This window comes from Aricia agestis, chromosome Z, assembly GCF_905147365.1.
Source record: "Aricia agestis chromosome Z, ilAriAges1.1, whole genome shotgun sequence".
NCBI classification, from domain to species: Eukaryota; Metazoa; Arthropoda; class Insecta; order Lepidoptera; family Lycaenidae; genus Aricia; species Aricia agestis.
In genome coordinates this window covers 26,682,576-26,706,201 of record NC_056428.1, presented here as the reverse complement: position 1 = coordinate 26,706,201, position 23,626 = coordinate 26,682,576, and the positions used below count along the sequence as shown (strand labels likewise).

At 38.0% G+C, this 23,626-nt stretch overlaps 1 protein-coding gene across 7 annotated transcripts in view; it reads right to left on the bottom strand.

Annotated features, from left to right (window-relative positions):
• Positions 1 to 23,626, bottom strand: part of LOC121739404 (protein NDRG3) — a 136,309-nt gene that overhangs the window by 88,825 nt on the left and 23,858 nt on the right. For 5 of the 7 annotated variants that reach the window (XM_042131867.1, XM_042131863.1, XM_042131865.1 and 2 more), the window contains one exon: positions 22,651 to 22,841. In XM_042131867.1, coding sequence (XP_041987801.1) covers positions 22,651 to 22,841 — 191 coding nt within the window. The remainder of the gene's footprint in view (positions 1 to 22,650; positions 22,842 to 23,626) is intronic. The other 2 variants (XM_042131868.1, XM_042131864.1) reach the window with 1 other exon arrangement.

Here is a 23,626-nt window from a genome sequence, read left to right as displayed (position 1 = left end):
TTACTTGTAGGATCCATGTCGTGCCAACCTCAAAATGGTTTATTAATCGTCACAGGTATTCTAATTGGTCAAAACTTCAAAAGTTCATTTGGAGTTTATTTCGTAGTTTCATACGAAACAGATTGGATCGATCTAAGAACGAAGCTGTCTTCATAATATGGCAGAATCAGGGTACAGTTTATTCAAAATCTACGTTGACTTTGAATAAACTTAAGCTCGAAACACGACTTGTTAGGGGTGACTTATTTCTAGCTGAAATGGAAAAGAGCCGTCGTTTTTAACCCCCGACTAAAACAGATGGTGTTATAAGTTTGTGTAGTCTGTCTGTCCGTTGCATTGTAGCATTCAAACGGGTAGACCGATTGTGATCTAGTTTTTTTTTTTGTTTGAAAGCCGACACGATCGAGTCTTCTTATCTATAGTTTACCAACTCGCTTGCAGCTGAAAAATTTGGTATACATGTCATGAAAGGTATTTGGAAGCGGTGGTTGTATATGTAGTAAATATTGTCCAGCATACATGCCTAGGTAGTGAGGCCCCAAATGTATGGCGACTTGCCAATCTCCTTTCGCTTTATCCAATGAAATCAACAGCGGCAATGATAATATTTTATTCCGCCCATGAAAACAAAGAAACTTTTCATGAGTTCGCACAAACTTGAAGATCGTGTTGAGAATTTTCCATGAGCGTACAAAGACTGATGTAGAAATTAAGGTTGTGTATGACGACTCGTAGCATTATATTATCTTCTCATAGATGCCTACGTGGTCTAAAGACTCACGTCTAGATTAGGAGATTTATTTTATTTATTTATTCAAAAAGGACACCTGCGGTACATGTATTACACAATTACTGCTACAAATTATTACTATACAATACTGATACATGCACTTTTATAGGTGACACAACACTGACAAAGAATACAAGTTAATCATCTACGAGTATATTATATTAATACGTGAGAGGAAAATTTTGTAACCCTTTTTACGAAAAATGGGGAAACGTAGGTGCATGAAATTTCGCACAGTTATAGTTTATATGGTGAAGGAGTGCATCGAGCTAATATCATTTTAAAATTATGCTTTTATCATACATATTTTTAACAAATAAAACGTTACACACACTATGACACTACTACTAGGAAAAATGACAGATTTTCGAGTGACAAGCCTATACATACGAATTATACTCTTTTATTTATGGTTGAAGTCTGTTGACAACAAGTTGACAAATTGAAAATGGATTATTGTTTTTTTTTTATTTAATTTTAGATACTATTAAACAATGCTTATACGGCCAGTCTGAGATCAGCTGAGTCCCAGAGACAAGATTTGAAAAAAAAAACTATGATGAAGTCAATATTTTTTACAAAATATAGGTAGTAGTCCTTATGTCGTTGCAAGTAAGGTCGAATTTCGACCATTGGGCGATCTCTAGTAATATTAATTAAGCTAAGGTAAGTACATAATAAAATTAATAAAATAATCAAATTAATATAACTACTGTCAAAGCAATAATAATATAAAATAACATTTCATTGATTATTATTATTATACAACATATCATGATCAGATCATGGATTACATGGAAATTCAGGTTCTAAATTATTTTTTTAAAGACAATGCAGGCTGCTCTCCTGATTGTCTGACAAGAAACCTGATAACATATCATTTAACATTCATTATGAAGATTTTTGAGTCCTCTTGTAGTTTACAATATTCGGGTAAAAAAGAATCAAATAATTATTGAGTGTTTTAAACCCCTAACGAGCATAACTCTGTAATCCTTCTTGAACAAAAGGTAATCAACTAATCGTTATCCTCCAAATTAACTTAAGTTATTACGTCTTCTAAGAAACTCGTTCAAGTTAAAACCCTACACGTTACAGAGTTTATGACGTAACTAGGTCACGGAGTAGAATTCTTTGCTATTTTTGGGTACAAATCCATTTAAGCCTCTATACATATATTTTCTCAGATTGGGCGGAATTTTGGGATCTCAGTTTTTGATGTTTTTTCTTAAAATTCTTGGGATCTCTGTTTTCGATTGAAATTCAAAAAATACAAGAAATTAAGAAATTTAAAAAAACCCCCGCCAAACAACTCCCAATGGCGATACAAAATGCAAAAGACACTGTTGGCGGTCCCCCGACACACCTTGACAACAATTATGGACTAAAATATCACTTTACACTTAGGAATTATTTAAACTTAAAGTCAGTAAAATATATTATTTCATTACTTTTTAAAGTTGTTTGGCGGGGGTTTTTTTAAATTTCTTAATTTAATTTTATTTCATGCTTTTTAAACTTGTGTTGGATATAGTGCAAAATAATTCCTATCAACAGGATCATATTATACCCCAATGAATACCATCTAGGAATGTCCTTTTGGATGAGGCCGCCACGCGTCAATATGAGTCCAAACATGAAATCCCCACTTTGGGTACATATGGAGCTCGGCTCCTATAGACCCAGGTGATGCTGCAGCAGCAGCATGCAAAAATTTATTGGTTATCTACGTCTTACTAGATGTTGCAATTAAAATGAGCCCAAACACGAAACCATTGCTCTAAGTTGGTGAGGAGTTGGGTATCCTATTGATTACCAGGTGATGCTGCAGCACCAGGTCAACTTTCCACTAATGTGTAAATATTCATGAATGTCACGACCTAGAATGCAATAAAGCCCACCAAACGACTGCAAGTTGCTAATCGCCCTTCACGAACCAGATGAACTACGATTTTTCAGCACGAAGCAGGCTGATGATGATGAACTATAGCTAAGAACACTCTCAATTAAGTCAGCTTTCAAACAAAAAAAACTAGATCAAAATCGGTCCACCCGTTTGGATGGTACGATGCCACAGACAGACAGACAGACAGACAAACAGACAGACAGACAGACAGACAGACAGACAGACAGACAGACAGACAGACAGACAGACAGACAGACAGACAGACCGACAGACAGACACGTCAAACTTATAACACCCCTCTTTTTTGTCGGGGGTTAAAAAGTGACAAATGTCTAAATGAGCCCAAACCAAGTGGTTACCAAAAAGGGGATCATCTGTTTTGTGGTCCCGCTTTTGCTTATTATATTTAACTTTTGGCCAGTTAACTCGATTACATTTCGGTACATACCCGTAATGCATATAAGTATCCTGTTTAAAAAATACCTTACTTTCTTCGAAAGTTGGTTAAATAGCTTACGTAAACAGTGTTAATTTGCGTCGCGGCCCGTCGTGCGAAACCGTTTAGCGGATAATGGTGCTCTTGTGTTCGTGTTTAGTCCAAATTTACTTCATTTATTCTATCACTTTATTTATTTAATCATTTATTGTGCACAAGAAATATTCACAAAATAACAATTTACACACAGTAAGACGACACAATAGGATCTGCTTATTTCTAATAGAAATCTCTTCCAGCAGCCCTACGGAGAGAGATTGGATTAGGATAGCAGATATGACGTGCACAAACATGAATTTAATATTGCATCAAAATAAAATAATAGGATAATGACAAAATTAATAAATTACAAGTACATATATATCGAGATCTACAACAACAACATACTTACAACAAACAATAAAATTAAAATATATAATTATAAAATAAGTAATGTAGCTATAATAAATAAATACTATATGTATATATTATTATATATTATATATGGTATTTAAATGGATAGAGATTCGAGGTAGTGCTCTTTCAAGCGTCTTTTAAAAATAGCAATGGTGGGACTATCACGAATGGTGTGAGGGAGTGAGTTCCACAATCTGACAGCATGAACAGTAAACGAGTAGGAGTAAAAGTTGGAGCGATGGGAGGGAAGGGAGAGATTAGACCGGACATTGGACCTACAGGGGAGATCAGGAGATCGGGAAAAATTGAATCTATCAAGGAGGTATGGAGGAGATAGAGGATTATACAGGATATTGTAAAGTAGGCAGAGGATGTGGGAGTTGCGGCGGAGACGGATGGGAAGCCACTTGAGTTTTGAACGGTAGGCTGAGATATGGTCGAACTTTCTCAAGCCAAACACAAAGCGTATACAGAGATTCTGTAACCGTTCAAGTCTACTTAACTGCTCCTCAGTGGCGTCAAGGTAACAGGAATCGGCGTAGTCAAGGATGGGAAAAATGAGTGTCTGGACAAGGGAGATTTTGGTATGTATAGGTAGGAAATTTTGGAGGCGCCTCAGCGTGTGTAGTGAGAAATGAACTTTTCTGCTTACTTCGGTTACTTGTGGGTTCCACGACAGGTTATGGTCAAGAATTATGCCTAGGTTTTTGGCCGACTTTGTGTAATTGATAACAGTGCCATCAAAAATTACATTCGGTACATTGCATAACCGTTGAGACATGTATCTGCTGCCTATGATCATAGCTTGCGATTTTCTGGGATTAACCAACAGGCCAAAAGTATTTGCCCAGTTGGCTATTCGCTCAAGGTCAGAGTTGATGTCATTGACTGCAGATACGATGTCGAGAATGTGAGAATTGCGATAGATTTGCAAGTCGTCTGCGTAGAGATGGAAGTAGGATTTAATTATTAAAGTGATATTATTTATAAATATTGAAAAGAGGAGAGGAGAAAGAACGCCACCCTGGGGTACCCCCGCATCAAGAACACACCAGTCTGAGGTAGCCTCACCAGAGCGGACTCGCTGCGAGCGTCCCCGAAGATAGGAATCAAGCCAAGTAATCACTGACGGGGATAATTTAAGGGAGCGCAGGATGGAAAGAAGGATGTCAAAGTCAACAGAATTGAACGCACTGCTGAAGTCAAGCAACACTAGTATAGTGACACATTTATTTTCTAAAGCTAGGCGCAGATCATCAGTGACCTTCAGCAGCGCAGTTACAGTACTGTGACCAGAACGGAAGCCGGATTGAAAAGGAGAAAGCAAATGATTGAATGATAAAAAATGGGACAACTGCTGGTGGGCTATATGTTCGAGGACTTTGGAAAGGAACGGTAATATAGAGATAGGTCTGTAATCGGATAGAGAGGAGGGATTAGGAGTTTTGGGTAAAGGAATTACATCAGCACGTTTCCATGCCGAGGGGAAGCAACTCGTTGCCAAGGAGAAATTAAAAATATGGGTGAGAACTGGCAGGAGTTCAGGAAAGGAGAGGGAAATCATACGGGAACTGAGACTGTCATTGCCTACCGCAGTAGATTTAATAGCCGCTATATGCTTAGCGACATCATCCTCAGTAACATATGTGAAGGAGAAAGTGTCACAGGAAGGGAGAGGAGAGGATGAGAGATGGGATAATGTGCGCGCTTTTGTGGCTTGGTCAATGATTACAGGAGGCTGAGAGAAGTGAGCATTGAGCGAATTTAAGTCTAGGGTGCTGTCAGTACATGGTGAGGACTTACCTATGCCGAGTGTTGAGAAAAATTTCCAAATTTGAGATGGGTTGGATTGGTCAATGGAAAAATGTATGTGGCGTCTTCTAGCGTCTCTACACATACGACTGCAAAGATTCCGAAGGTTTTTATATTTGGTTAGGTTTTCGTCAGTGGGTCGTTTCCGATATCGACTCAAAGCTCGATTGCGCCTGGCCATCATGGACTTGATATCCTGAGAGAGCCAGGGTGCCGGTACGTGCTTGATTTTGACTCTTCTGACAGGAGCATGCTTATCAAAGATGTTGATTAGGAGATCTGTTAGCAGCGACACCTTCAGGTCGATATCAGAGGCCGAGTACACAGGAGACCAGTTCGTTTCACACAAATCACGTTTGAGAGCCTCCGGATCAATTTTATTAAAACTGCGTAGGAGTTGGTACTTAGGGACTCGGCGAGGAGGTTTGATTTTAAAGGAAAGGAATACAAGATCATGATGGGAAAAAATGGAAGGAAGTTGGCCATGAGAGGAGATAAGGTCAGGAGTTGAGGTAATGAGGAGGTCTAATAGAGAAGGAGTGCAGTTAGGAACGTGGTGGGTTGCTGCAAGCGGGAGAATGTTAAGATTAAGGGACGACAATAAGGAACGGAGCTTTAAAGCACGTGAGTCGGATTTTAGGAGACAGGTATTGAAGTCACCTGCAATCAGAGTGTGGTCGTAGTTCGGACAATGTGCGGCTAGTAGAGATTCCAAGGTGCTAAAATAATCTACGCGGATAGATGGGCTGTAGACCACACAAAGCAGAATAGTTTTACGATGCAAGGTGACCTCAATACACAGATATTCGACGGAACCAGAGTAACAGCTTGGCGACGCGGAGATAATGCGGTAGTCAATATCGCCACGCAGATATATAGCAACACCGCCACCACCTTTGCCCACGCGATCGTTGCGAATCAACTTAAAACCTGGTAGGGCATACCCAACAGATGGAAGTGAGGGCTTAAGCCAGGATTCTGAGATTAAGATAGCGCTAATAGGAGAATCGCCAAACATGTCCAGAAAATCAGCATGATGCCGCGGTATGCTTGCACTTTGTGCTTTATCTTTTTCAGTCTCGCATTTCTCAAAAGTATTAACCATTTCTGTACCTCACATGTTCACATTTTGTGTCAAAATGTGCCAAAGAACTCCATTTTGTTATAAAAGTAGAGTCACTATATATTCTATACCTTGAATTTTTATGTCAATATTTACTAAATACCAATAAAGTGGAGCCTGCCAAACCTTGCCAAATACAAAATACAAATACATGATACACTCGAAAAACATTTAAACTCTACTTTTGGACGAACCGGTAAAGAACTGCGGGGATAAAATGGTCATAATATGATTCACTTTTTTAAAATCGCAAAATGCAAGTCTGCTTGCAAGTTGCAATTCATTACTTCGTACTAATTTGACATTTGTCAGTTTGACAGTTTTGACAATTCATTTGCTGAATTGCTTGAGAGGAAACGAACCTCTATAATATAACTAACTAGATGACCCGGTTAATTTGGTATCACTTCCCACCTAATATGAATCTTCCCTGGATTTCCACAAGTAAATATTTCGAGACTACAATCAGCCATATCGGTTCAGCCATTCCGAGTTTTAATGAGACTAACAAAATTTACTTATATTTTAGATGAAAGATGATGTAGTTTCAATGCTCGATTGTAAGTGAAATATAATAAACAGCACCTTTTTGGACCATGATATTACACTTACCTTGGTGCAAAATCTTACTTTTTGGTAGCATATATACTTAGATTACTACTTCTAAAACTAAAATCACTATGAGTTTCCATATAAATTTAGAATAACACCTATATACCTACCTCATGGATCCCATGAAACACCAAGTTTAAATTATAAACTTTAGAACAACAATATCTTTAATTTTTTAAATCACTTGACAAACTCGAGTCTTGATCTTAAAGAAATAAAAAATTGGTACTTTTCATGTATTTAAGATCGAGAATCCTACTATCCTACTAATATTATAAAGACGAAAGTTTGTTTGAATGTATGGATGTGTGGATGTATGGATGTTTGTTACTCTTTCACGCAAAAACTACTATACGGATTTTAATGAAACTTTACAATGATATAGCTTATACATCAGAAAAACACATAGGCAACAATTTTAACCGACTTTCGAAATGGAGGAGGTGTTATGTTCATTTTTTTCTCTTCAACGATTACTCCGCCGTTTGTGAACCGATTTTCAAAATTTTTCTTTTGGTGTATAGGTTATCATTCCAATTTGGTACCATATTCATAAAAAATGTGACCTGATGAAGAGATCCATAAGAAATCGAACTCCTCAAAATTTATATGGAAATATGTGGTGACTTCGGTTTCGTGAGCAGTATTCTAAGCATATGCTACCAACAAGTAAGATTTTACACCAAGGTATACCATGGTTCGGATGGTGCTGAGAGAACTCCTGATTCTTTATAGATACAAGTTTGGGAGTTTCGACGTTGTTTTAAGAGCCGAAAGCATCTGCTACTATGCAAATTACCTTCATCTTAATCATCATCGCTACCATTTTTATTTTATTTTTATGAAATAAGGGGGCAAACGAGCAAACGGGTCACCTGGTGGAAAGCAACATCCGTCGCCCATGGACACTCGCAGCATCAGAAGAGCTGCAGGTGCGTTGCCGGCCTTTTAAGAGCGAATAGGGTAATAGGGGAGGGTAGGGATGGGAAGGGAATGGAATTGGGGATGATAGGGAAGGGAATTGGGCCTCCGGTAAACTCACTCACTCGGCGAAACACAGCGCAAGCGCTGTTTCACGCCGGTTTTCTGTGAGAACGTGGTATTTCTCCGGTCGAGCCGGCCCATTCGTGCCGAAGCATGGCTCTCCCACGTATATACCGTTATAGAACCATGTGTCGTCCCGTTTTGACTCTATTATTGGTACTTTCCATAGTCTTTTATGATATATCACTTAAACCGCCGCGGGTAACACCGCGGGGCACAGCTAGTAGGGGCATAATAGGACGATGCATGGTACAATGGTTTATGGTAGTGATGATAAGGGTAAATGTAATTTGCATAGTAGCATTAGTAGCATATGCTTTCCGTTCTTAAAGCAACAACGAAACTCCCAAACTTGTATCTATAAATGGTCAGGAGTTCTCTCAGCACCTTCCAAACATGGATGGATGTCACTGGGTCCTAAATCTTACTTCTTGGTACCATACGCTCGGAATACTTCGCACGAAACCGAAGTCAGCACAATATGTTTAAAATATACATTTTGAGGAGTTCCTTCGATCACTCATGGATTCCTTCATGAGGTCACCACTTTCTTGAACATGGCACGAAATTGGGATGATGCCATAATACACCAAAAGAAAAAAATTAAAAATCGTTTCACAAACGGCGGACTAATTGATGAACATAAAAAACGAACATAACACTTTTTGAATGTCGGTTAAAATTGTAGCCTATGTGTTATTCGGATCTATAAGCTATATTATTGTAAAGTTTCATTAAAATCCGTTGAGTAGTTTTTGCGTGAAAGAGTAACAAACATCTTTACATACACCCATACATCCAGACACCTATAGATCCAGACATTCATACATACAAACTTTCGCCTTTATGATATTAGTAGGATTGTTCCATAATACTTCTTAAAATATAATAATATGTATTATTCCAAGTCGCGTCGCCGGAGACTTGATTCAATTACGTCAGCATCGGATTCAAATTGAATCAGGACTAACCGAATCATAAATGAAGGAGGCTTATTGACGGCAATTTGACGCAGTCGGAATAGTCACTATACTAGATGCAGATCCTAAAAGGATCAGACATAACTTACTCTCCGATGGATGAAACCATAGATTCTTAGTAGTGCTTCATGTACTTAGAATACTTGCGTGTTTTGTGGAGCTCTACGTGTGACACCTGGTCAGGTACCAGGTGTGAAAGTTGACTAAAAATTTGTCTTACTTTACTTATTTTTAAGTGGCTAATATTTATATATAATTTGTAGAATATTATTCTGACCTAGTATCATGTAGTGTAAGACTATTTTTATGGGTCAAAACTTTTGTCAGACGCTTTAAAAATATTTTACACGAATTTATTTTTAACTAGCTGTTGCTCGCGACTTCGTCCGCGTCAGCATAGTATAATAACAAAGATGGATAATTTTCCCCTTTAACGGTTCCTTACCCAAAGAGTAAAAACGGGACCCGATCACAAAAAAATTTCAGCCTGTCCGTCTGTCCATGTCCGGGCTGTACCTCTCCTTTCTAGCATGTAGTGATTATTATTAAAGTATGAATACTATTAAGTATTTTTTGGTCATATGCCTAGTCAAGTGTATTTCCTTTATGTTGACAATTTAATGTTTAAATAGCCAAGATGAGATTATTAACGTTTCTGCTTGATTTCTCGAAATAATCATTGGAAATATTTTTTAAGACATCACTACAGAAAAAAGTAATAACGAAACACTGTGAACAAACCAATAATTGAATACGTAATATTATGTTTTAAAATTATCTTCCCATTTTTAGCATTTTCACTGGCTATGTAAAACAAAATACATTAAACAAGAATTGGTGTCACATTCTTGATATAAAATAATTTCGATTCTTATTTTCAGTTCAGTTATACTCTAATATCTCTTTAAAATCAGATAACTTAAAAAGTATTGATATTAAATTATACCATCTTAAAGTATTCCTTACACGTGTTGGTAAGTTTTCATAATCTCAAAAATCAACTTGTTCGAAGGAAGTGATCAATATTAAGGTGAGGTATTGAATACACAATGATATGGTAAACTAGAATCGATTAGGGTGAGACACGTAGTAGCTAAGTTCCACTTAATCTCAATATGAAAGGAAATTCTTCCGAGTCTGCACTTCTCTTCGTTATTTCAAAGCCCTTACCCGTGCTGAGAACTAATTATTGACGTGAGAGGAAAAAGCAGGTAAGTAACAGTTATATTGGCATTTTTTGCATAAATGGAGGCTTTAGGGCCGAATTTTTTTTTATAATTAAAAAACATTTTAGGATTTTATGTGTAGCCACTTAGCCAGATGATGATGTAGGTAAGTTACAAGGTTCGTTCAAATTATAAGGGAAAAATACGTAATTTCCCTTATGTTATAAAATGTTAATTTTCGTGTTCTTCCACTCATGTCTTCAAACATAAAATTTAATCGAAAGAGTGCAGCGTAAAGCTACTTTCAAATCACGCTATACTTAAATAGAATTCTTTGGCTATACTATACTGCTACTTCGTACATCAAAAATCGGCCAAGTGCGAGTCAGACTCGCCGTACCGTCATAGAGCGAAATAAGGATAAAATAGTGCTTTTTGTATGGGAGCTCCCTTTACAATTTATTTTATCTAAGTTTTATTATTAAATATTAAAATACACATATAATTAAAGATTTTGTGAAAGTGTCTACATGTTGCCATTATGGATTACGGGCCAAAAAGGCCAAAAAAATCATGTTTGTTGTATGCGAGCTTCCCTTAAATATTAACTTTATTTTGTTTTTAGTACTTATTTGTTATTTATATATATTCTACGAATAATAAAAATATATAATATTCGCATTTATAATATTATGTACATATCTATATATATAAAAATGGATTTTCAAAACGGCTGAACGGATTGGGCTGATTTTAGTTTTAAAACATTCGTAGAAGTCCAGGGAAGGTTTTAAAGTGACACGAAGTTCACCGGGACAGCTAGTACATATATACATTATAATAATATAAATGCGAAAGTGTGTATATCTGTCTGTCTGTCTGTTACTTCTTCACCCTCAAGCCGCTGAACCGATTTTGCTGAAATTTGCCACGGAGATACTTTGTGTCCCGAGAAAGGGCATAGGAAACTTTTTATCCCGAGAAAATGTACAGCAAAATGTACAGCGGTAAATGAATTTTGGCGCAACAGAGTTACGGACGTCGTCTAGTACTATATTCTAGCATATTAGCTATCCCGGCAAACGTTTTTTTGCCGGGATAGCTAGTATGCTAGAATAAATGGAAATATATTTTATTCAACAAATGCGCTTATAATATAAAAAAGTAGCCAGTAGCAAATACTCAGACCTACTGAATCTGCATATCAAATTTGGTAAAAATCACTAAAGCCGTTTCGGAGGAGTACGGTAACTAACATTGTGATACGAGAATGTTATATTATACGAGCTTTTGCCCGCGGCTTCGCTCGCGTTAAGAAGTATTATTATATGCAAACTTTCATCCCCTATTTTAACCCCTCGGAGGTAGAATTGATCAAAATCCTTTCTTAGCGGATGCCTACGTTATAACATCTACCTGCATGCCAAGTTTCAGCCCGATCCGTCTAGTGGTTTGGGCTGTGCGTTGATAGATCATTATGTCAATCAGTCAGTCACCTTTGAGTTTTATATATACAAAATGTATAAGTTATTTATATACACTTCAGAACTCTTCGAAAACTAATTACATTAAATATTTTAATTAGCAACTTCACTTGAATAACACAATTATAACACAAAATAACGAAATACTTTTTCAAATTGATCGTAGCACTATCTGTCGGGACAAACTAAAATTAAAATAGAATAATATTGAATGCGATGATAGCGCCATCCGTCGAATCTGATGTAAAACATTCCAAAATCAAAAACTCCTTACAAATAAAAATTAATTAAAAAAACATCTGAATTCACAAAATTATTTATACACACTTCAAAACTCTTTAAAAAATAATTACATTTAATACTTTAATCAGCACATGAATTGAATAACAAATTTTTTTTCAAATTAATCGTAGCACCATCTGTCAGGACAAACTAAAATTGAAATAGAATAATATTGAATGCGATGATAGCGCCGTCCGCCGGATCTAATGTAAAACATTCCAAAATCAACAACTCCTTATAAATAAGAAATTAATTGAAAAAACATTTTCCAGTAGACCAAACTGTAAATCTAAACCATTCTCGAATCTCCACGAACACACACAAAAAATTTCATCAAAATTGGTCCAGTCGTTTAGGAGGAGTTCAGTCACATACACACGCACACAAGAAATATATATATTAAGATAAGAGATAATATTGCATATTTAGTTTGAAAGTAGCTTTTAAAATATAATTCATTCTCCGAGTTCCGACTACTGACCCGACACATTGCTCCAGATTTTTCTAAAAGCACTTGTTTTTTTTTTTTTTTTTTTTGGCGAAGTACACTGTGCACCCCGAAAATCCAATTTTCCGCACAAAAGGGGATAAAATGAATCGATAGCCGTGTTAAGGTTTGCTTAGTTTTGTGCTTTTATTTGATGGAAATCGTGGGCTTGCTTTGAGCACTGCTGGAGCGAAAACAAAGGATGGACACAAAGGGAGGTGCACTGTACAGTTACAGAAACGTTTACAACGCTCAAAGAGTTGTTGTTCTGAATGTTTCGAAATTATACGACATTCATTATCACCTTAGAGCCTTGCTATGGAAGTTACGGGATTTGGGTCCAAAATGTGGAAGCACCAATATACACTGGAGTTCATTCGTGTCACAGTATAATGGCGCCGTATTAAAGATTGCATTTAACCAGCACTGAAATAATAACATTATTTTGGTTAGACGTGAAATGATTAGGAACTAGATGAAAGCCGTGTCCTTTCCCGGGACTCAAAGTATTTTAAAGTCTACCGGAATCTGATGGCCAAAATTGAGAAATTAAATTGACTCTAGCAATACTAGGGTAATTGGAGTAAAACATTTTGATCCTTTTTTTCCTTACAGCGTTGTGTGTGAAACACACATAATAAGCCGCTGTAACTGCTATAAGCTGCACAAATATAAAAATTTATCCAATTATCAAGGATATTTTTTGAAAATCTGCCGTCAAAATTTGTCATCAGATTCAGACCTATACATACCAAATTTCATCAAAATAGGTTCAGCGATTTGGGCGTGAAGAGGTATGATTTAGGCGATTTTGAACAAGTCATATTTGTCCATTATCATGGCACAGAGAGAGTCTATGATTTTTTTACCTGCAATTATAATTGTCTACGACCGACATTGATTGTGCATACCATAGACTATTGGAACAAGCATGGTTATCATCATAGATACAAGAAACTAAATTGTCATCTAAAATATAAAATTACACGCGTGAAATGGGTTTCATCGAATTAGTAGGTTATATTCTGTAACATTAAGTTAAAGGGAACCGAGGGGTCAAGACACTTGTTACAACCTCTCACGGACAATTAGTCTTGATTGCCAACATCACGATCAATACCCCTAGACCTGAAAAAGCTTTTACCAAAAATCCATTCTAATATTATAACTGTGAAATGTGTTTAGCTGTCTGTTAACTCTTCACGCCCTTCTAGTATAATATACTAAATGACTCCCGCATCTCTGTTGCACCAAAATTCCTATATCGTACATTTCCTTTCCCAAATTCCGTAACAATATAACTTCCATAGCAAGGCTCTAAGGTGATAATGATGATGAATGTCGTATAATTTCGAAACATTCAGAACAACAACTCTCTGAGCGTTGTAAACGTTTCTGTAACTGTACAGTGCACTTCCCTTTGTGTCCATCCTTTGTTTTCGCTCCAGCGGTGCTCAAAGCAAGCCCACGATTTCCATCAAATAAAAGCACAAAACTAAGCAAACCTTAACACGGCTATCGACTCATTTTATCCCCTTTTGTGCGGAAAATTGGATTTTCGGGGTGCACAGTGTACTTCGCCAATAAAAACAAGTGCTTTTAGAAAAATCTGGAGCAATGTGTCGGGTCAGTAGTCGGAACTCGGAGAATGAATTATATTTTTAAAGTTGCTTTCAAACTAAATACGCTATAATATTATCTGTTATATATATATATATATAAAATTCTCGTGTAACAATGTTAGTTACCGTACTCCTCCGAAACGGCTTTAGTGATTTTTACCAAATTTTATATGCATATTCGGTAGGTCTGAGAATTGGCTACTGGCTACTTTTTATATTGATAAGTGCATTTGTTGAATAAAATATAATAGCAAACTATTACAACTCGAGTCTGACGGCGTCCATTGTTTGTGCGACGGGATAGCGATGGACGTTGCCATGGTGCCATAGTTATTTAGTCACTTCAATAAAATAATATGGGCGAAATACTTTATATGGCAAAACAACGTTTGCCGGGATAGCTAGTATGCTATAATATAGTACACTAGACGACGCCCGTAACTCTGTTGCGCCAAAATTCATTTACCGCGGGAACTGTATATTTTCCCGGGATAAAAAGTTTCCTATGTCCTTTTTCGGGAGTAGGGACTCAAAGTATCTCCATGCCAAATTTCAGCAAAATCGGTTCAGCGGTTTGAGCGTGAAGAGGTAACAGACAGACAGACATACTTACACACTTTCGCATTTATAATATTATATGGATTATTAATTACAATATAATAGCACAGCAATGTCGCGCACCAAACATTGTTGTTATGGACACGTTTACACTATACTCTATTACTATTTATTGGCTTTTAAATTGCAGTACCTATAGCATTAGGTCCTTTTTAGGGTTCCGTACCCATAGGGGAAAAAAGGGACCCACCCTATTACTGAGACTTCGATGTCTATCCGTCTGTCTGTCCGTCTCCAGACTGTATCTCAAGAACCGTTATAGCTACACTTCCGAAATTTTTACAGATTGTGTATTTCTGGTGCCGATATTAATAACAACAAATACTAGTATAGTATCCATACTGACAACATGTAGACACTTGAAATTTTCACACAATCCTTAATTATATGTGTATTTTAATATTTAATAATAAAACTAAGATAAATCATATAATAAATAATAAAGTGGGCTTCCATACAAAATAACACTATTTTTTCCTTCTTTCGCTCTATGACGGTACGGAACCATTCCAGTTACATTATTCCAGTAGTAGTCCAGCGCTGTATACGGTCTCTGGATTGGAAAAATGAAAGCCGGCCATTAATGAAAAACAACGTCTCCAAACGTACAAAAGACCGAGTCAACATAAAAAATATAGGTAGTAATATTTGAACTAAATATTACTTTTCTCCATTTCAGCAGACATTTCTTCACAATGTCGTCTGGGTTTACATAACAAGGCTGCATAAAGGCAAGCTTACAACGATGTAAGAAACGACAGACATGGCATATAAGAAATTAATAATAATCGGCCAAGTGCGAGTCGGACTCGTGCAAGAAGGGCGAAAGCATAGAGCGAAAGTAGAAAGTAGTTTAAAAAAATTTGTTTTTTTTTTTGTATGGGAATTCCCTTTAATATTTACTTTATTTTAATTTTATTATTAATTATTAAAGCACAAAAATAATAAAAGATTTTGGGAAAATTTCAAGTCCTAGCTGTTACTATTATTGATAACGACCATAAAAGGCCAAAAAAATCACGTTTCTTGTATGGGAGCCCCCTTAAATATAACTTATTTTTTTTAGTATTTGTTGTTATAGCGGCAACAGATATATACAATCTGTGAAAATTTCAGAAGTCTAGCTATAGCAGTTCTTGAGTTATAGCCTGGAGACAGACAAACAGACAGATGGACGGACAACGAAGTCTTAGTAATAGGGTCCCGTTTTTACCCTTTGGGTACGGAACCCTAAAAATGGTATATTTAAACGTACACTGTTTTAGAGATAGTTTTCATTTGTTGCATTTTTAAGTAACTGAGCTGTAATAGTTGTACCTAATGTTAAGAAATTGTATTAAAAAGGAAGAAACCATTTTTCAATTTTCCAAAAACCAAGTCCATAAACTTTAAATTATATGCTACGAATAATAAAAACTAAGGAAGAGTAACTCCGTCAAAAAAGTGCACCAAAAGGCTACAAAATGTGACCCGAATACATGCATATTTATGCATGTGTTCGGTACACATTTTTTGTGTATGTACACTCAAGTGACATTCAACCAGGTTGACAATTTTGTCAAACTCATTTTACAATTTGTTTACATAGGTTTGTTTACTTACTTTTTACGTAGCTTTTTACAATATTTTTGTTGTTAAAATGCCTAAATGCCCTGTGAAATGGTGTAGAAGTCATACAGATACGACTTTTAATACAGGAATAACCTTTCATCTGTCAGTGAATTGTTTAAAACTATGCTTAAATTTCTTGTATTTTTGTCGACCCAAAAAAGATGGTTTATTTAAGTTGGATGCTAGGGTATTTGCATACGAGTAGAATTAAGCTGGTCTCTTTGTGTTTGTCTTATTAAATTTACATATTATTCTAAAAGTGCAAAAATCAAAAAATAATATAACCATTATTAATTTCGACACGAGCCTTGAAATAAAAAATAATAAAAAATAAATTGCACAACGGGGTATGAGGCGTACTAAACCAATCCTATCGGTTTAAGTTGTCTCTTATGTGCCATAATTAATCTGAATCTCTATTTAGGTACACAGCCCAGGACTTGTTAGGACAACCCAGCTCTGAATTTAATACCTAAGATACTCTGAATTTAAGACCAACTTAGTTTTATTTTTTACAATGAAACAAACATTATTATAAAAGCGTCAAAATGTGATAATTTTATGAGCGTCGGCCACATCTAGTCTTTAGTACAGCTGTAATGTTACGTAACATGAAATTTTCAGTAGCGACTAAAATTTAAGATAAATCAATGCTTATTCCGTACATTACCGTCGTGGAAATTGATTTGTCTTGCGCAGTTGTGTCTGTTAAATATAGATACAGACATTTTTGTAAAGGACATTCTTTTTCAAACCACATATGTGGATAATTAATTGCCTTTGGACTGTAGGATATGATTAGCTTAGAATATAATCATCGATTATAAATAATATTAAAATCATACATAATAAACATCGATTGATAAATCGATAAAGCGGCTTGCTCTGACCAGCCGCCTGACATAATTCGACCGTATTTTTAATCTTAAACAAGGTGTAACAAAACGAAGTGATAATTCTTAAGGATGTGTATGTGTTCCTTGTAGAGAGTTCACTGTGAAAGTAGCAGTTTTTTTCACTTTTGTACGGGAAAGGTCCTGATGCTGCACACTGGAGCGTTGGTTCATACTAAAGTAAAAAAAAATTTGGTCTTTCAGCGGTGCTACTTTCACAGTGAACTCTTTACAAGGAACACGTATACACCCTAATGTATTATCACTTAGTTTGGTTACACCCTATATATATTAATTATTAGGGCCATACCTCATCGGGATGCCAAGACGACGTGGCCAGCGACGTTACCATGGCTTCGTCTGGCGTCTCTCGGTCGCCGCAAAGCGGTGTTTTTCTTAAATTCTATGAAGATTTAAGAAAACACCTTGAAAAAAATGTTCAATTATCTAAGGATATCACTAAAATAAGCGACTGATTCAGTGACAAAGACGTGCGAACAACTGGCAACGTCACCAGTATGCGGAGCGGTCGACTCTGGCTACGCTGGCTGCTTGGCAACGTCGCCAGTCGGTCGCCAGGTGAGTTACCCGTCATACTGCATAATGCATATCTGCATAGAACTAGTAGGCGACGTCGCTATAGCGTCCCGGTGCTCGAGCAGCCCTTCGTTGGATACGATCCAGAGGGAGCAGTTGGTATTTTGGCGCCCCTGCCCAGAGATGAGAACAATATTCCATATGAGGCCGAACCTGCGCCTTGTAGAGTTGTAGGTGTTGGTCCGGACTGAAGTACTGTCTCGCTCTGTTAAGTACACCAAACTTCTTCGAGGCTAATTTGGCCTTACCCTCAAGATGATATGGGAACTGGACTTCGCTCGATATGTTGACGCCGAGTATCTCAATGCTAGGGGAGATGGTTAAAGATGTGCCCTCGAAACGAGGATAAACGACCATTGGTGACTTTTTAGTGGTGAACGCGCAGACTTGTGTCTTGGTGGGGTTGAATTGGACTAATTTACGTCTACCCCATTCAGAGACCTTCTCCACCTTAGACACAAGTTCGTTTCGACTCTCAGTGACATTTTGCCGAGAAATATTAGGGGAGCCGGTATATACAGCATCACCTGTACTATCATCCGCATAGCAATGAATGCCGTTGGTTTATATCATTTCATTGATATGCAGTATGAATAGAGTAGGCGATAGCACACAGCCCTGAGGGACACCAGCATTAGCAGACTGAGTTTCCGAGCATTCGCCGTCAACAACGACCTTTATGCTTCTGTCTGCTAAGAAACTAGTGACCCACTTACATAATTTCTCGGGCAGCCCGTATGATGGAAGCTTTGATAGCAGCGCTTTATGCCAAACCCGATTGAAGGCCTTCGCAATGTCCAAACTAACAGCCAATGCCTCTTCGACTCAATTGCCTGAGCCCAACGATGAGTCAGGTATGCCAAGAGATCACCAGCCGAGTGACCCTTACGGAACCCGTATTATTTGTCGCTTAGCAATCCCTGGCCGTCCAAGTATCGAAGAAGCTGGCTATTGATAATGGATTCCATTATCTTTGAGAAGAGAGAGGTTATAGCGATTGGTCTGTAGTTGGAAGGATTTGAGCGGTCACCTTTTTTGGGGATCGAGTGCACCAAGGCTGTCTTCCAGGAAGCCGGGACGATGCCATTGGAATAGGAGAGCCGAAAAAAGACGCGTCAAGACCGGAGCCAACTCTGGAGCACACTTTTTCAACACAATAGGCGGGATTCCGTCAGGCCCACTCGACTTTTGGATATCAAGGGAACAGAGGGCTTTTCGCACTGAGCGCTGATGAAACCGAATATCCGACATGATGCTCGTGCATCGCGGTATGGTCGGCGGTTTCTGCCCCCCGTCATCCAGGGTCGAGTTTGACGCAAAGATCTTGCCCAGATGATCGGCTTTGTCCTTTGCGTCCTGGGCCAACGATCCATTTCCTACGTGTAGGGATGGTAGGGTTGGCTTGCAGAAATTTCCTTCAATAGCTTTGGCCAGAGACCAGAATGCACGGGTTCCCGAGGGGAGGCACTCAAGTCTCTTGCCAATTCTATTGACGTGTTGTTGCTTTGCCCGAGTAATCTCTTTCTTGAGGGACCTAGAGGCAAGGTTGTACTCCTTTTTATATGTGCTGGTATTTAAATCCCGAGCAGACACTGCGTTGGCCCAGGATTGGTAAGCCTCCTGCTTCCGGCGAGAAGCTTTTTTGGGAGATGAACCAAACCAGGGACAAAATCTGCCGCCAGTTGGCACTACAGAGGTCGGAATGAAAAGTTCCATCCCCTGCATCACCACATCGGCAACAGAGTTGGCAGTGTTGTCGGGATCATCCGGCGAGAAGCACACGTGCCCCCAAGGATAGGATGCAAAAAACGACCGCATCCCATCCCAGTCTACTGACTTGTAGTGCCACACACGACGGTATTTAACAGCGTGCTGTCTTAACACCGTCGTAAGTGGCACAGATCTCCTAACAAGGCAATGATCCGATGAACCAAGTTCAGTTCCAGGAGTTCCTGAGCCTGGACGTCCAGAGAGGGATTCTCCAACGCAGTTGGTACCCTCCTGGGGTAACAAATTGTTTTTCAACTGCGACATTTCTAGGGGGGTAGGGGATTGGGCCTCCGGTAAACTCACTTACTCGGCGAAACACAGCGCAAGCGCTGTTTCACGCCGGTTTTCTGTGAGGCCGTGGTATTTCTCCGGTCGAGCCGGCCCATTCGTGCCGAATCATGGCTCTCCCACGGACAAATTCTCTCAGTTACTTCTCTTCAGTTCTCTAATATTTCAATTTAATATTTCTCCGTGTATCAATATCAGGAACGATATCAAATCCTTATATTGCATTGGTAATAATGGTAATATTGTTTTGTTGTGCCATTACATTCGTTTTATCCCTTCCGTGGAAGGAAAATTTTCCATAATATTATAACTAGAAGTAGGTACTTTATATTTTATGTTAGTCAAAAATAACCTTTATTTCAACTGGAAATAAAGCATTCTTCTTCGTGATTTGTAAAATAATCGCTTGGCACAGCAGTTAATATGTCCCTAGCGAATTGTCCTCGTTCATAGTTAAAAAACGAGAATAATAGCTGACGTCGCATGATTGTTCCATTATGGTTGAGATTTTTACTTTATTCCACTTTAATTGACCTTATGGTATACCTAGTACTTACAATGTAGTATAAAAGAAGTTGATTCATAGGCAGATACCTACGTAATTTGGTCGCGTTATGTCAAACTTTATTGAATTGACATAATCCGACCAAATGACGTGGGTCTGTCTGAATCTGGAATGAATTTCCTTGATGGTACATAGTATGTAGAGCCCCCACACAAATGTGAAGAAATAGAATCATGAATCAAGATGACATGATGAGGTTTTTTGATTAGATGTCAAAAATGTATGGGATTTCACATAACGCATCGCTGAATCTCATAGCGCTTGGGATGCGTTATTTCAAATCCCATACATTTAAAGTAACTAACCCCGCTATCAAAAGTTGCAAAAACAATATGATTAAATTAAGTTAGCTCAAATTATTATCATATATAATATTCGAAAATCATTACAATAAGCTCGCAGATTTCCACCACAGCGAATTGTGCATATTCTAAAATCATAATTATAATTTTATCTGCGTGATTTTCACGAAATTTTAGTCTAAAGCGCCGTTTTAATTATTATTCCGGTCAATTGATATGCATAATATTCCGCTCCACCGGTGATTGAGGTATCCGACACTCGGTAATTCCCAGAATTGACAGCCGATGAAATTCGTTATGCAAAAGACTATTTCAATTGCCCAATTTTCAGTTACTCTATGGTCCAAACCATGAGACGTACCTTATAGCTATGTCCACGCTATGCACTTTCATCTACAATTTTCGTCATCTTCTTTCATTAAACTTTCGTTTTGGCTAGTTTTTATTATTCGTAGGTTTTGGCGCGTTCAATAATTGAATGCGTCAACCGAACGCAACACCAACATCACTTTTGTTCTAATACAGTGTCTGTTACATTATTGTAATATGTGCGACGAGAACATTTTACTGGGTGGAATATGCGAGACTTATTTGGTCATAATAAATTCCAGAAAAAAAAATAACCAAGCGAAAGTTTTGGATACGGTCCAAGCGCATCCGTCGTGAGCATGCCTCACGTGCGCTATTGACTGCGCTATAACGCATGCCCTTGATGAATAAAAAAGGCACAGTGTGGACATAGCTAATAAGTAATACTTACCTATACAGTCTGTCAAGAAAGTGAAGATATTAAAAAGTGGCAACATCATAGTGTCATCCCTTTTTCTTAGATTAATTTGAAAGGGATGACACGACGATGTTGCCACTTTTTAATTTATTCACTTTCTTGACAGATTGTACATTAGACATCTAATGGTTTGCGCCAAACATTTGGATTGTAAATCTTCATAAAGAAAAGTACCGCCATCTACGTCAACATATTATTATGTCAAAATGGTTCCAATACAACCCATTAACGGCCGTTCCCAATATTCAATCTATCTCTGGTTTGACATACAACCGATCGCAGCTAACATTGAATTGACATAAAATATATTATGTCCCTAATGTCTAATGTGAGCTATTCCTATCTCTAGTAGGGCAAAACCAGAGATAGATCAAATATTGGGAACGGCCGTTAACCATCAAGCTTACCTTAAATAAACATTTGAGCAAGAAAAGAAACATAATCAGGATTTTTGAAGAAAAATCAGAATTTACACAGTTACACACACATTCGCACGCAATATTAAAACCGAATTTCCAATATCAGTCCTCGATCTGAGGTATAGTCGTATTCATTAAAACTGTACCCTAGCTGCATAATACTAAATACACCCCCTACAGTGATCCGCTAATGATTGTTATATTGTTACAGTTCTTACGAAACAGAATTTCTTCGCGGATGGTACAGACGCGCAGCCCGTGTGCGTGAGCAAACGCCCAAAGAGCCTTATCAATTATTATTATAATACTACGGGTATACGTACTAGATTAGTCTAAGCGAAAACCGCGCGTTATCCGTGAAGAAACCGAGCCGTTAAGCGTGAACGTGATAATACGCCTTTGTTGCTGCTGCTGCGAATGGTTGTAAATCGCGCGGTTCCCGCTGTGTCCGAATTAGCACTATATCTAGACTTTAGCGTAAGACGTGACTCTGTTGCGAATATGCCCGGTGGTCTAATGACCACCGCGCAACGCTTTGCCCGCAAACCACCACTGTGATAAGGCTCTAACGCTCAGCCATAATGGTTCTAAGGTACTCACAGTTAAGTCCGATGTCGTGGTAGGTGAGTATAGCTGGCTTGGAGCGATCACCCTGGACGACCACGCTGACGTCACCGCGGTCCGTATGGACCCGCTCCTCCAAGATGGCGTCGCTGTACCGCCGCGAGCTCGGTAGCTGCAGCTGGATGTTCTTCAGCTCGATGTCGTCCATACTGTCAAGAGACAATTTGCTGTTGAAAATATATGGCATTAGTTGTGACTTGTGTATGAAGTAGTGAGGGGACATTAGTGTACTTTGAGGACCGTCAACGTTTTAATGTGGCGTAAAATTTCTAAGAGTTGCAACGGCGTGACGCGATTAATAAAAATCTGTTGAGCACCAATGGTAGCGCGCTACAACAATTATTTCAGCCAATCAGCGTTGGCGCAGCACACAACGCAATGGCGCTAGCCGCTATGTGACTATGCTGTTACATTACACAAAATGTTTTTAAGCCATCTATGATCCGTCTTTTAGAAGATCATCTGTCCTCTGTCTTTCCAGGTACTAGGGACATAATAGGCATTTATGAAATTTTAATAGGCACGTCCCGTTAATCAATTTACCTCAGGAAGCGGTTGGTGCATAAGACATTTTACAAGTTCAAAATTTCAAATACACTTAGTCCAGAGTAAAATACTATTCGTCTTGTTGCGATTGTCAAAAGGATTTTATCTCGCTTTTCTACCGAGCTCAAGCAGGTTTAATTGAGTTAAAGCTAGGAGTGTAATTCAACTAGAGCAGACGCTGTGGCTATTAAGTAAAGCAGATTGGTATCTATCACGGCTACTTTGTACCAAGTGAAATATTATATTATACATGTTTATTAATGGTTTTAGAGGGAAACATAAACTTTTGCCGTTTATGGTCATATGTAACCTACGGCTTATAAGCTACAACTAGATGTTTGACCGAGCTTCGCTCGGTATCCTTCCGAGATTCCATTTATATATATATATATATATATATATATAT